The 14240-nt window shown below is 35.7% G+C and overlaps 1 protein-coding gene across 2 annotated transcripts in view; it reads right to left on the reverse strand.

Moving 5' to 3' along the window:
• THOC1 (THO complex subunit 1) overlaps window positions 1-14240 on the reverse strand; it is a 40684-nt gene that overhangs the window by 25185 nt on the left and 1259 nt on the right. For both annotated transcript variants that reach the window (XM_061168877.1, XM_061168876.1), the window contains exons 2-8: window positions 13446-13519; window positions 13292-13352; window positions 11991-12057; window positions 9223-9341; window positions 8703-8751; window positions 8190-8285; window positions 350-432 (exon numbers count right to left, since the gene is read on the reverse strand). In XM_061168877.1, coding sequence (XP_061024860.1) covers window positions 350-432; window positions 8190-8285; window positions 8703-8751; window positions 9223-9341; window positions 11991-12057; window positions 13292-13352; window positions 13446-13519 — 549 coding nt within the window. The remainder of the gene's footprint in view (window positions 1-349; window positions 433-8189; window positions 8286-8702; window positions 8752-9222; window positions 9342-11990; window positions 12058-13291; window positions 13353-13445; window positions 13520-14240) is intronic.

Genomic DNA, 14240 nt, shown 5'->3' on the forward strand with positions numbered 1-14240 from the left:
CAGAAATGCAACCATTTCATACTGTTAAAAGAAGAAAGTGAATTTCAGTACAGTATGTATTGTATGACCTCAATTTTGGAATAAAACTACATACACACAAAAAGTCCTGTAAGGACAAAACAAGAATGTTAAGAGTGGTTATCTTTGGGGCCTTGGATTATGGGGTAGCTGTACTTTTTATTTTAAATATTTCTATTTTGTTTGCATTTTTTTCCTACACAGAATACATATTATTTCTATAAATTGAAAATAAAGGTTTTTAAAATTTTTGATTTAGAAGACCCATTCATCTGAGTTATCTCAATAACAAACTTAAAATATGTTATGTTAGATTTCATATCAGCCTCACCTTTTGACCCAATGTGCTTTCCTGCTCATTGGTATTGAAAACAGTGACATTTTCCAGATTAAACTGACTCTGCAAGTTAAGACCTATTGAAAAAAAAAAAAAAAGATTTTCAAAGCAAATCCATCAAACACCTAAACTTGTTTAAGAATATAACTTTGTTGTCATATAACCAAAATACATAAAATGATAAATCCATAATTAAGCAAAAGATCAAGTCAGAATAACATCACACTTGATTTTCAAATTCTTTCTAAAATTCATTTCTTTAAGGTGCCTTTAGAGTATGCCGAATTCTGTATACACTTTAACAGATATATTGATCCTTGTTATTTATGAATATTCCAGAACAATTTTACAGAATGCAATATGTAGTAATTTATAATTTTGCTGAAGCACAAATAGAAATTGTATTATTCAAAAAGTGTGAATGTATAACAATATTTATAGGAAATATAGTTAGTGAGAGCCAGGTTTCTCGCTGTCAGGGAAAGAAGTTATAAATAAGCAGATCTATTGGTGCTAGATTAGACTCACAAGTTATCAGTCACTATGACATTGTTTTTGTTGTTGGTCATTAAAAAAAATGTAGACACATACAGGAATACAGATGCATACATATACATGTTAGTATACATATGTATCTTTCCAAGCTCTGTCCACTGAGAGGGCTTAGAAGCAGTGATATTCTAGTAACAATTAGCATTATCTAGGTCCCAGATCTTGTCTTCTAAATACCATTTTTAAGTAAAACAAATCAGGCTCTTTGGAGAAGTGGCTGATTCCAGGGGTTGGGCAGGGAAGTTACAAGATGTGCCTGGACTATCCTCGCCTACATGAAAGAGTTCCCAATGGGGAAAACTATAAAAATTTGAGCAACAAAGTAAATAATGATATTATGAGATTATAACCCATATAAAATAAATATCCATGAGTTCATACTGAAATAGATGACTGAATTACAAGTAAACAAAGGAGAAGAGACAACTCTTCTTTTTTTTTCTTTTTTTTTTTTTTTGGCTGCACTGTGAGGCTTGTAGGATCTTAGTTCCCCGACCAGGGATCAAACCCAGGCCCCCTGCATTGGAAACGCGGAGTCTTAACCACTGGACCGCCCGGGAATTCCCAAGACAACTCGTCTTCAGAGAAGAATCCCAATTCATAAACGTAGAAGGAATGAAAGAAATAGAAAATCACCACCAGGACAACCTAATAATAATCACTGCAGGCAAGATCCACTGATGAACAGTACTAAACTCAGCCGGCAAAGGTCTAAGGAGAAAAAGTATCTGCATAGCCTCAAAGTATCTCCCTCCAAATATTTATTAATTACAAAGGGGAAAATAGTAACTCTGTAGTAGAGAAATATGGTGATCAAGGATAATATCTTAAATAAGTGATGAAAGATAACACCCCCAGTAAAAAGACACATCAATACCATGTTGAAACGATGCACTGAGAAGGGCCCATCACCTCTGCGGTCTTCTTCCCCAAATCCATAACCTCAATCTAATTATGAAAAACATCACACAAACATGAATTGAAGGGCCTTCTACGAATTATCTGACCAGTGCTCTTCAAAACTGTCAAGGTCATGAAAAAATAGCAAAGACTGAGGAACTGTCACTGACTGGGGAGATTGGGGAGATTAAAGTGACATCACAACTAAATAATACAGGATCCCAGATTGGATCCTTAAAAAAGAAAGCAGTGATAAAACTGGTAAAATTCAAATAAAGTCTGTAACTAATAGTGCTGCACCAATGTTGATTTCTTAGTTTTGATAACTGTACCATGGTATGTAAGAGGTTAACATTAGGTGAAGCTATTCAGGCACTCTATACTATCTTTGCAACTCTTCATGTCTGAAGTTATTTTAAAACAAGAAGTTTTTTTTAAAAGCCAGTATGCTAGATGACATCATAAAGCTAGTGAATGAACCTGGCTGACCATTTAGCATTGACTACTTAAAATATCTTTGTCCATTTTCTATTTATTACTCAACAAAGCATATGCCATAATTCTCAGGTTAAAAATCTCAGTCATACTTTACTAAATTTAATGGGTAAATTACATGTTAAGACAGCTTTCTGAAGGTCTTGGGATATACTCTAGTGAATCTTACGCATTTACAAATGTAAAAACAGAAGAAAAAATACTGCAAGAAGATATCCCCAAATGCCAACCTAGCTTATGTTAGGGTGACAGGATTGATGATGAATTTTTTTTCCCTTCATTTTCTAAATTTTCTGAAACAAGGTTGGGTAATTTTATAATTTAAAAATTAAATTTAAAAATATAATTTATTAAAAGATATATAGATAGTTTAAAGCTACATTTAGCAACATACTGTTAGTCTTTCAACTAGTTAATAAGAAAAAAGTGATTTCTCTATGTCTTGTCAATTTAGGAATGTAGCGTATTGAAAAAGAGGTTAAAATGTTTTTTAAAAACTGAGAGTGGAGGCTGGAGATAAACAGGAAGGACTAAAGAATGACTGAGAATTGAAACCTTGTTCTTATGTTTTCTGTAAATTCCAGAAAAAGAAATCACAAATCAGTACTTATGAAGGGGCACTTCATTTCACAAAGAGAGTTTCATTCATCAAATATTTAAATAGCGACTAGATATCTGGTATTAGAAGTTACTAGGCACAGAAAATACAGAGGTGAACAACACAAACACACTGAAAATGCCAGGTGGTGCTAAATTCTAAGAAGAGATTTGAAATCAGGTGGTGATAATGGGTAACTGTGGTGGCAGGTTTACATTAGATGCTCAAAGACAGCCTCTCTAAGGAAGTAAAATTTAAACTGAGATTGAGTGACAGCAAAAGTCAGTAATGTGACAATAACGAACAAAAGGATTACAGACAGCAGAAAGAGTGCCAAGGTCCTAAGGTTCAATTGATCTTGATATTTTGAAGGTAAAAAGAAGGCAAGATGCCAATTCAGTGGGAAAAGAAAAGTTTTTTCAACAAATGGTGCTGGGACAACTGGGTATCCACATATAAAAAGAATGAAATTGGAACCCCACCTCACACCACATACAAAAATTAACTCAAAATGGATCATATACCTAAATGTAAGAGCTAAAACTCTTAGAAGAAAACGTAGATGTAAATCTTTGTGACTTTGGGTTAGGCCAGGGGTCCCCAACCCCCAGCATGGACCAGTAGCGGTCCACAGCCTGTTAGGAACCGTGTCGCACAGCAGGGGGTGAGCAGCAGGCAAGCGATCGAGGCTTCACCTGCCACGCCCCATCGCTAGAATTATCGCCTGAACCATCCCCCACACCAACCCCACTCTGTGGAAAAACTGTCTTTCACGAAACCAGTCCCTGGTGCCAAAAAGGTCAGGGACTGCTGGGTTAGGCAACAGTTTCTTAGATATGACACCAAGAGCACCAGCAACAAAAGAAAAGATAGATATATTAAACTTCATCAAAATTTGAAACTTTTTTGCTGTAAACAACACTATCAAGAAAGTGAAAAGGAAATCCACAGAATGGGAGAAAATATTTACAAATTATATATCTGATAAGGGTCTAGTATCCAGAATATAATAAGAACTTGTACAACTAAGTAATAAAAAGACAAATAACCCAATTTTTAAAATGGGCAAAGAATCTTAATACACTATTTCTTTAAGGAAGACATGCAAATGACCAGTAAGCACATGAAAAGATGCTTAACATCTTTAGTCATTACACAAATGCAAACCAAAACCATGAGATACCACTTTACACTCTCTAGGATGGCTATAATAAAAAAGACAGTAAACAGTAAGTGTTAGCAAGGATGTGGGGAAACTGGCACACACTTGCATCAATGATAAAATGATGCAGCCTCTTCGGAAAACAGTTTGGTAGTTCCTCAAGAACTTAAATACATCATTTGTAGAGACATGGATGGACCCAGAGACTGTCGTACAGAGTGAAGTAAGTCAGAAAGAGAAAAACAAATATCGTATATGAACACATATATGTGGAATCTAGAAAAATGGTACAGATGAACCAGTCTGCAAGGCAGAAATAGAGACACAGATGTAGAGAACAAACGTATAGACACCAAGCGGGGAAAAGGTTGGGTGGGATGAATTGGGAGATTGGGATTGACATATGTACACTAATACGTATAAAATAGATAACTAATGAAAACCTGCTGTATAGCACAGGGAACTCTACTTCATTTTGCTGTACAGTAGAAACTAACACAACATTGTAAAACAACTATACCCCAATTAAAAAAAAAAAAAGAACTTAAATACAGAGTTACCATATGACCCAGTAATTCTACTCTTAGATATCTATCCAGGAGAAATTAAAACAGTTACCATATGACCCATCAATTCCATCCTATGTACATGGCCAAGAAAAGTGAAAACATACATCCACATAAAACTTGTACACAAACGTTCACAGCAGCATTATTTACAATAGCCAAAAAGCAGAAACAATTCAAATGTCCATTAACTGATGAATGGACAAAATGTGGTATATCCATATAGAGAATATCATTCAGCCATAAAAAGGAATGAACTACTGATACATACAACACAGATGAACCTTGAAAGTACTAAGCTAAGTTTAAAAAGCCAGTCACATGAAGTGAGAGAGTAGCACTGACATATATACACTATCAAATGTAAAATAGATAGCTAGTGGGAAGCAGCTGCATAGCACAGGGAGATCAGCTCGGTGCTTTGTGACCACCTAGAGGGGTGGGATAGGGAGGGTGGGAGGGAGGCTCAAGAGGGAGGGGATATGGGGATATATGTATACGTATAGCTGATTCATTTTGCTATACAGCAGAAACTAACACAACGTTGTAAAGCAATTATACTCCAATAAAGATGTTAAAAAAAAAAAAAAGCCAGAAAATGTGATCACAAAAGACCACATATTTTATTATTCCATTTTCTAAATGTCCAGAATAGGAAAATCCATTGAGACCAATAAGTAGATTAATGGTTGTTTAGGGCCTGGGAGGCAGGGTAAGGATGGAGGTAAGTGGAGAGTGACAGTTAATGGGTGCAGGGTTCCTTTTAGAAGTTAAAATGTTCTAAAATTAGACTGCAATGATGACCGCACAACCTTGTGAATATACTAAAAAACAGTAAATTGTACATTTTCAATGGTGAATTGCATGGTATGTGAATTCACATCTCAATAAAGTTGTTAAAAAATATAAAAAGCTGAGCTTCCAGTAACGGAAGGCTAATTAATTAGCTAATTAATTAATTCAGATTAACCCTCTAAGGACAACTGAAAACTTGGATAAATTACATTAATTCTATGAATACTTACAGAGCATAAACCATGTTCACAGCATTGTTTTAGGCAATGAAACAGAAAATTGTTTTCTTAAAAATAGTAAAGAGCTGACATTCAGTGAGGAATATATGGCAAAAATCAAGAAGGCAAGAAAGATAAGCAATGCATCATCAGCACTCAAAGCCATTTTTGTCTTGAGGATATCTGCCAAACAGGAAGAATCAGCTGCAAAACTGACCTACTCTTTTAGCAGCTTCCTGAAGTGAGGATGATAAAAATAAATCTCTAGGTGGGGAATCTAATAAATCCTACCCCAACCTTCTCCTAGACTGGGACCTACGTCCTCAGGTAAGGATGAACCAAATTGCAGTCCAGTGCCAAGTCTTCTCGATTATCTAAGGAATCACAGGCCTTGAGCTGGGCTAGATTAAGGTAATCTTGGACTAGTAGTAGCACCCTTCTAAGGGTGCCTGGCAGGACTAATGAAAACTCTTGCCTGGAGAAAGGTATCTAACCTAGGCCTCAAAATTATTCCCTCAAATATCTTCTCAAATATAACATCAAACACTAACCAGAAACACAAAGGGGTAAGACACAATGAGTGAGAAACAGTAGAAACAGACACTAGAGACATACCCACGAAGACTTAAGACACTGGAATTATCAGACACATAAAAATAACAATGCTTACCCTGGTTAGAAAATTAAAAAACAAGTTTGAAAATATCAGCAGGGAATAAGAAACTAAAAAAGTGACACAGCAGACTTAAAAAAGACTTTCTAGAAACGAAAAAATACGATTACTGAAATTAAGAACTCATTTAGCAGCAGATTATTCATAGCTGAAGAGAGAAGTAGTGAACTGGAAAACAGTTCTAAAGAAATTATGCAGAATGTGATGGCGAGCGACAAAGAGATGAAAAATGTAGAAAGTGTAAGAGACAGAGGATACAGTCAGAAGATATAGGATGTCTACTAGAGTTCCATAAAGAGAAAAAGAGAAAGAAGCATATACAATATCTGAAGAAATAACAGCTTAAATTTTTACAAACTGGATGAAGGACAACCAATCCATAAATTCGAGATGCCCACAAATCTGAAGAATAGTAAATTTTAAAAATCCATGCTTAGATACAGCATATAAAACTGAAAAACAAACCAAAAAACCCAAACAAATAACAAACAAAAAACCCAAAGAAAAAGAAAACCTTAAGAGCAGATAGAGAGAAAAAAAAAAAACTAGATTATCTTCAAAGGAGTTAGACTGACATTTGCCTTATCTATAGAAGCTAGAAGGCAAAGTAATGATTATCTCCCACTAAATGAAATCCTATATCCAGTGCCAACCTACAATCTTCTATCTGTTGAAACCATTCTTCAAGAGTAAAGAAATAAAGATTTTCAAAGAAAACACAAATCTGCACTATAGTAAAGTCTAAAGGGGGAAACAGACAGAAGGTCAGAAATACAAGTGGTAAATACGTTGATAAATCAAAATTAATCCTGACCACATTAAATAAGGAAAGAAAAAAACATAGATCTAGCAGGACAAAAAGAAAGCCACATGTAAAACAACTGCTAACATATACTATAGGTCTCACCACATGCAGGCACTGTTGTAAGCTCTTCACATATTTTAATTCATTTAATCCTTACAAAAACATATAAAGTAGGTGGTATATTAGCCTGAAATTAAGGAAGGGAAGACTGAAGCAAAGGGATATTAAAATCTGGCATATTTGAACAGATTGTGGTGGGCTCTAGAGAGCCTTGTGGTGGGCAATGTTCCATTTCTGGACCTGGACAGTGGTTACACAAGTGTTTGCTTCATAATTATTATACTATATTTACTTTATGCACTTTTCACATTACCATTACATTTCACAATAATAAATGATAAAAGAAATGAACAAAGTCAATGTGGCTGAACAGTAGTGATTGAAGGAAAAAATGGAAACAGAAAAATAGGCATACATTAGGAAATGAAATAAAAACATGATTCATAGCTACATATTTCAGTGTGATTCAACTGTACATTATTATTCATAAACTTTGAACTTAAAGAATCAATAACTTTAGGGACTTCCCTGGTGGTCCAGTGAGTAAGACTCTGCGCTCCCAATGCAGGGGGCCCAGGTTTGATCCCTGGTTGGGGAACTAGATCCCACATGCATGCCGCAACTGGGAGTTTGCATGCTGCAGCTAAGAGTCCGCATGCTGCAACTAAGAAGTCCGCATGCTGCAACTAAAGATCCTGCATGCCATAACAAAGATCCCGTGTGCTGCAACTAAGACCCGGTGCAGCCAAAATAAATAAATAAATAAATATTAAAAAAAGAGAAACAAACAAACAGGCTTGCAGATATAGAAAAAAAAGGAATCAATGACTTTATTTAAGGGTTACCTGTATCATACACTGAGACAGGTATAACTACTTACAAGTAAAATAAAGTGGCAGTTTCCTATGTTATCTTTCAACTTTTTAGAACCATTTTTCTTTCTTATCATCATGGTAGATTCTAATCTGGTAAAGATTTTCCTGCAAAGCATTTTATGTACAAAAGCTTACCTGACTTCTCAGATAAAGGGAAAAGTCTGGCCAAAAAGAGCTGAATTCGTCCACAGAAGACTGTATTCTGGGATTTTGATAATCTTCGTAAGAGATCTAACAACACATGGAAACGAAGGTTACACAGGTGAGATCATTCTATGTTTATTACAACCATACCCAAATTTCTTAACCAGTTTGTCAAAAGTATTTTCCTAAAGTAGTAGTTCTCAAAATGGGGGTAGAAACTATTTTTGTCACAAAAAGGCTCTAGAAAATTAGGAATAAAACTAAACAAGTTTAGCATGGGTAAGACGAGCTTTACTAAATTTTTTTGGTTTTCATTAAGTTTATACCCAGAACAGGAATAGTTTAATTTAAAGCAAATGATCAGTTTTAATAAGTCAGACTGCTATTTAAAAATGAAGATACAATCTACATTAAAAATTTTACCACTTGTGTTTAATTCCACCACCTGTTTTCCTGGCCACATTTACTTTTTAAAAAACAATCATTTACTGTTGAATTACTTACCATTGCACATACGTAGTAAATAATTTTTCCCAGCAGAATAGAATGTATTCTGAAATTAAGACAGAAATTATTACTATTGTTCTGAAGTTGTTGCACGTCCTTCAATAATAAGTCACAGGAAGTAAAATTTTAAAGAACACTACTATGCACTGAGAATCTACTATGCTACTTTCACTTTTTTCAAGCAAATAACATTTTTAACGAAATAAAAATATTTTCAAATATATAACAAAACACGATTCTAAGTAACTTTTAAACATATAAAAGTGTGTGTTTTCAAGTTAATTGTATCTACTCAAATTTTGTACTTCCATTTTTTTCTCCGTATGACTCTTATTTGGCTTTTCCAAGAGAGCAGAATATATAATTCTCATAGGGACAAACTTTTTGGCAATCAGCAATATTATAAATATAAGCAAAAAACAAACAAAAAAAACAAACAACAACAAAAAAAACTACCCTCAGAACTCTGGATCTATAGAAAGATAATATTAGCAGAAAAAGAAACTAAGGTACTTACTGATTTCCAAGTAGCAACATTTTTTTCCACAAAAGTGAATATTGTGTCACACTGATCCAAAGGAAGGCAATCCAAAACATCTCCCAACAATACAAAAGGTGTAGATGCTGTACAAATACCTTCAAGTGGAGCACAAGCCAATTAAAAAGTTTAAAATACTGTTGAGTAAAACAGCCCATGCAAAATAATTTTGAAGAAAATATTAAAGGTATACTTTGTCAATCCTAACAAGGCTGTGAAAGACAAGAAACAGAAGCAACCTAAAGTCCCCAAACAGGATATACTTAAGTAAGTTTTGGTATGTGATGATGATCATTCTTGATACCACTTCTAGAGCATTTACTATATGTCAGGCACACTAAGTACTTTACATATACTAACACATGTAATCCTTATAACCCTATGAGGTAGATAACATTATCTCCAGTTTATAGAATGGGAAAACTGAGACACAGAGAACTTAAATAACTTGCCCAAGATCATAGAGCCAGTAAGTGGTAGAGCTGGGATACGAACCCAGGCAGTCTGGCTCCACAGTCTGTTTTCTTCACCACTAAGCTATTCAAAAGAATATAATGCAGCCAATTAAAAACGATGGTTATGACGACTACAATAACTTGGAAAATGTTTATGATATAATGTCAAGTGAAAAAGGCAGGGTTCAAAACTGTATGGGTATTACGGTTATCACAATAAAATCTTTTAAAAAGACCAGAGAAACTAAAACCATATACCAAAATAAATGGTAGTTTTTTTAAAGTAGAAGAATTAGGACTAGTATGTTCCCTTCTCATATCCAAATGTTCTGTACTATTGCTAAAATTTAAGTTGTCTGTGATTTGAAAAGAACTACTTCAAAAAAGATAACAAAAAGATTTGATACTGATTTCAACTCATTAAACTTTTACAATAATACCATTGTTTCAAGGGAAAAAAGGGTAAAATAAAAAGTTGTTTATTTCTAAATTCAATCTTACTAAAGTAAAGCAATAAATTAAAGACTTTAAGGTCATCTAGGCTAGCTAAAAATACTTTTACCTCCCTGCTCATTCTTCCTTCTATTTTTACGTAATAGACACTAACACTTGTTAAGTGTTTAGGAAAAGTAGCCACTTCAGCATGGTATGTAAAAAAAAAAAAAGTACTGAGTGGGTACTATTAGCCCAAAATACTGCATTAACACAGTAGTCAGAAACAGGAAGTAGTATTTCCAGCTCTACTCTGCACTGGTAAGATCATATCTGGAATGTGATGTGAGGGATACTGCCTAGAACCAGGGAGGCATAAAGTAGCAAATTTCAACTCAATACAAAGGAAATCGCACCATCAGAACTATCTCACAGAAATCAAATAGTGAGCTCCATCAATGGGAGTACAGGCTGGATGACCACCTGCCAAGGACTTTACTGAGGGGAGACAGGATAGGCCAGAGACAAGATTGGACCATATGACCTCTAAAGTCCTTTAACACTTAGATTTGTGATACTTTTATGTCCTGTATATCCAAGAGATTTGAGAGACATACTCCCTGCCCTTAGCAGAAGTATAGTTTGGCAAGAGTTAACTGACATTAATAACTATAGAAAATTACCTAAATTCCACTCTCAAAGATTCTGATTCAGTAAAACAAAGCTAAAGCCTGGCAATCTCATTTGAGGGGCTTCCCTGGTGGTGCAGTGGTTAATAATCTGCCTGCCAATGCAGGGGACATGGGTTCGAGCCCTGGTCCAGGAAGATCCCACATGCCGCGGAGCAACTTAAGCCCGTGCGCCACAACTACTGAGCCTGCGCTCTAGAGCCCGCAAGCCACAACTACTGAAGCCTGCGTGCCTGGAGCCCGGGCTCCGCAACAAGAGAAGCCACTGCAATGAGAAGCCTGTGCACTGCAACGAAGAGTAGCCCCCGCTCTCCACAACTAGAGAAAAGCCCACGCGTAGCAACGAAGACCCAACACAGCCAAAAATAAATGAATAAAAATAAACAAAAGTCTCTTGAAACTATCCCCTACTGCCACTGCCCCATTTTAATTGTCCTCTACCTAGTTTTCCTGCCAGCAGTTTCTCCCAATCCAATGGCTCTTCCATAGGTCCTCTTCAGCATGGCACACAAAGCCCTTTACAAATGGCCCTAACCTACCCCTCCTGCTTCTTTTCTTCACCATTCTCATCATCCTCTCACCATTCTGCTCCACATTTTTTTAGTCATGCTGAACTAGGTCTTTATATAGCTATATCCTTCTGTTTCTGCCTGACAAATTACTCATCCCTCACATCCCAGCTCTTATGTTACAGTTTCCTTTCTAAGACCATCCTGATTCCTTCAGACTCTGAAGTTTAGAGAATCACTTCAACCATACTTCATTCCTACTTCAATTCCCACCCCCCAACACCCCCCGCCCCAGTAAGACATTTAGACGTGTTTCCTCCATTAGCCACTAGGCTCCTTACAGGCAGCAAATATGTTTTATTTACCACTGAATCTCCCAAGGCCTAGCTCAGTACCAGGCACATAGTAGATGCTCAATAAATATTTACCTGATGAACAGAACAAGTGGAGAACAAAGAAAGTGCCAAAGTGTGCACTGTATACACGAGTGACAAGAAATACCTGTGAGCTAATTTCCATGGGACTTCTTGGCAAAGGGGGTAGGCAGAATTTTAAAAATGAACAAAATCAATTAGGTAGAGAGGTATGGGGAGAATAAGTTTTAAATAAAACATGTCATGCCCGAGATTGCTTTAAAAAAAACAAAACAAACCCATACTTACCTTCAGTAACTCCCCCAATAGCAAGAGAAATAATAGCTAAAACGTTTTCACATGATGAATGATTTATCTACCAACAAAGGAGAAAACAACTTAATTTAGGAGCCAGACTTTAGACTAATTTGATAATAAGAAAAACATATCCTCTGACATTAAATTGATTATCACTAATACTGGATAAAGATATTTCTCACAGAAGATAAGATTACTTGCTAAGATGAAAATTTTAAAAATGAACAGTAATAACCCTAACTGTAGAAGTATATCAAATAATTAAACAGCAGGTGATTCACTTAAAATCCAAGTCTTAGGAAGATCGTTACATTAGCATGATTAAGGCTATAAGCTAATCAACTACAGATGTGCTGAGGCCATAACTCACTCAATGGCACAGGACAAAGGCAGGGTCAGGGGAATTAATTGTACTGGTGCATCAATATGTCTGAGGGAGGGTTTTAATAGAAGAGAGGTGGTGCTTAGGTTTGATAACATCATAAAATCCAGCATTTATTGAGTGTACATTAAGTGCCGTTTCACACAACCACCATGAAAAAATGGTATTTCCCCTCTTACAAATGAAATTGAGGCTCAGAAAAGCAAAGTAACTTGACCAATGCCTGACAACAGGTAAGTGACTAGGTCTGAAGCAAAGGAAAGAATGAATTTGACATAGAATTGTCCAAAAGAAAGGGACACTGTTTTATGGCCACGGGAAAAGGGTCTAGCTTCTTGAGATCTAAGCTTTGCTAAACCAAGAATAAACTACTGAAACTTTTCCTTTCATTTGGGTGCTCCACTAATGGTAAATAAATTCAGATTTTTCATGTTTAGATTAAATTTCTCTACTGAAGTTGGATAGGCTCTTGTTATTTTTGCAGGCGAACTGATAAGGTGATGCCATAGGAAAATGAGGGCATGGAATCCCAGCTCCCATGCTGAACATCCTTGGACTAGACCTTTTATGCCACTACAAGATGTGTCACTGCAAAGCGAGAGGGCTCACCTTCAAATTCTAGTTTTTGCTCAGGAAGACCTCTTATCAACTTTTCTTATACATATTCACTTGCAGAGGGCTCTACTCATTTATTAAACCAAACCCTTAAACAAGTCAAGCTGTGCTATTAAAACCCTTAATCCTTACACAACTCCTATACTAACTATGACCAAGTTAGGTTTCACAAAGTACCAAGTTCACTCTAAAAAAGTCATGTTTAAATATCTAGTCTAAGGATAAAAGCAAATTTAAAAATAATATTAATTTGCCAGCAAAATTCTAACGATAAATAAAGGAAAAACATACTTACAATTTCTTCTTCTAGAACACCTCTAAAAGCTTGGTCAAGGGTACATTTCTTTTCATTTTCACTATTAAAAACAAAAAACACCTGCATTTTTAAAGCAGTTCAGGGTAAGTATAAAGATTTCAGCGAGCCTATTTCATGGATATCAACGCCTTACCTTCCAGGTAACTGGCTGAAGGTATTCAACAAGGGCTTGATATTTTTGTTGTTCAGGGCCTCTCTGGTAGATTTCTAGAAAAATAAAAATAGCAAATAAGTGGAAAGATTTTTGCTTATTATTTACTGAAAAGCATATCACTCATCAATAGTATGTCTAACTAAAACATGTTTATACCTGGGAAAAATTACCTATGAGTCATTCTATCAGTAATTCTTATTCAAATGCCACTTACTGATATAGACTCATCACTTTAAGCCTTGCAAGAGCTCCCCAGCTAGACTTTCTCATTCCAGGTTTTCCCTCCTACTTTCTCTTTAAATATCCCATTCATGAGTATCCTGCTTTAAAAAAAATAATCTCTAAGTGGCTCCTTATTTCGTAGCTTCCTCTAAACGTCCTTGATAATGTTATCCCACTCAAGCTATGCAACCTCATTTCCCAGTACCCCCTAACACATACTCTCTACTAGGGTCTAGCCATTTTCCCATCATTTTCTATCAAGCTCACTCTAGTGTATTCATTTCCATTATTCCTCCCACATGCTCACGCAAATTCTATCCATTCTTCAAGACCCATCAAAAGTCCTACCTCGGAAAAAAAAAAAGAAAAAAAGTCCTACCTCGTCTAGGTAGCTTGCACAGCACAGTCCCTGACACCAAGTAAACACTGATTGTCTTAAAGTAGTAAACCTGCTGGTTGTCTTAAAGTAGTCATAATTGAAAGACAAAAATACTGCCAAGTCATTCATTCTGTGAAAATTCACATACACTTGGAAAATCAATGTTACCTCAC

This window comes from Eubalaena glacialis, chromosome 15 (assembly GCF_028564815.1).
Source record: "Eubalaena glacialis isolate mEubGla1 chromosome 15, mEubGla1.1.hap2.+ XY, whole genome shotgun sequence".
Taxonomy (NCBI): Eukaryota; Metazoa; Chordata; class Mammalia; order Artiodactyla; family Balaenidae; genus Eubalaena; species Eubalaena glacialis.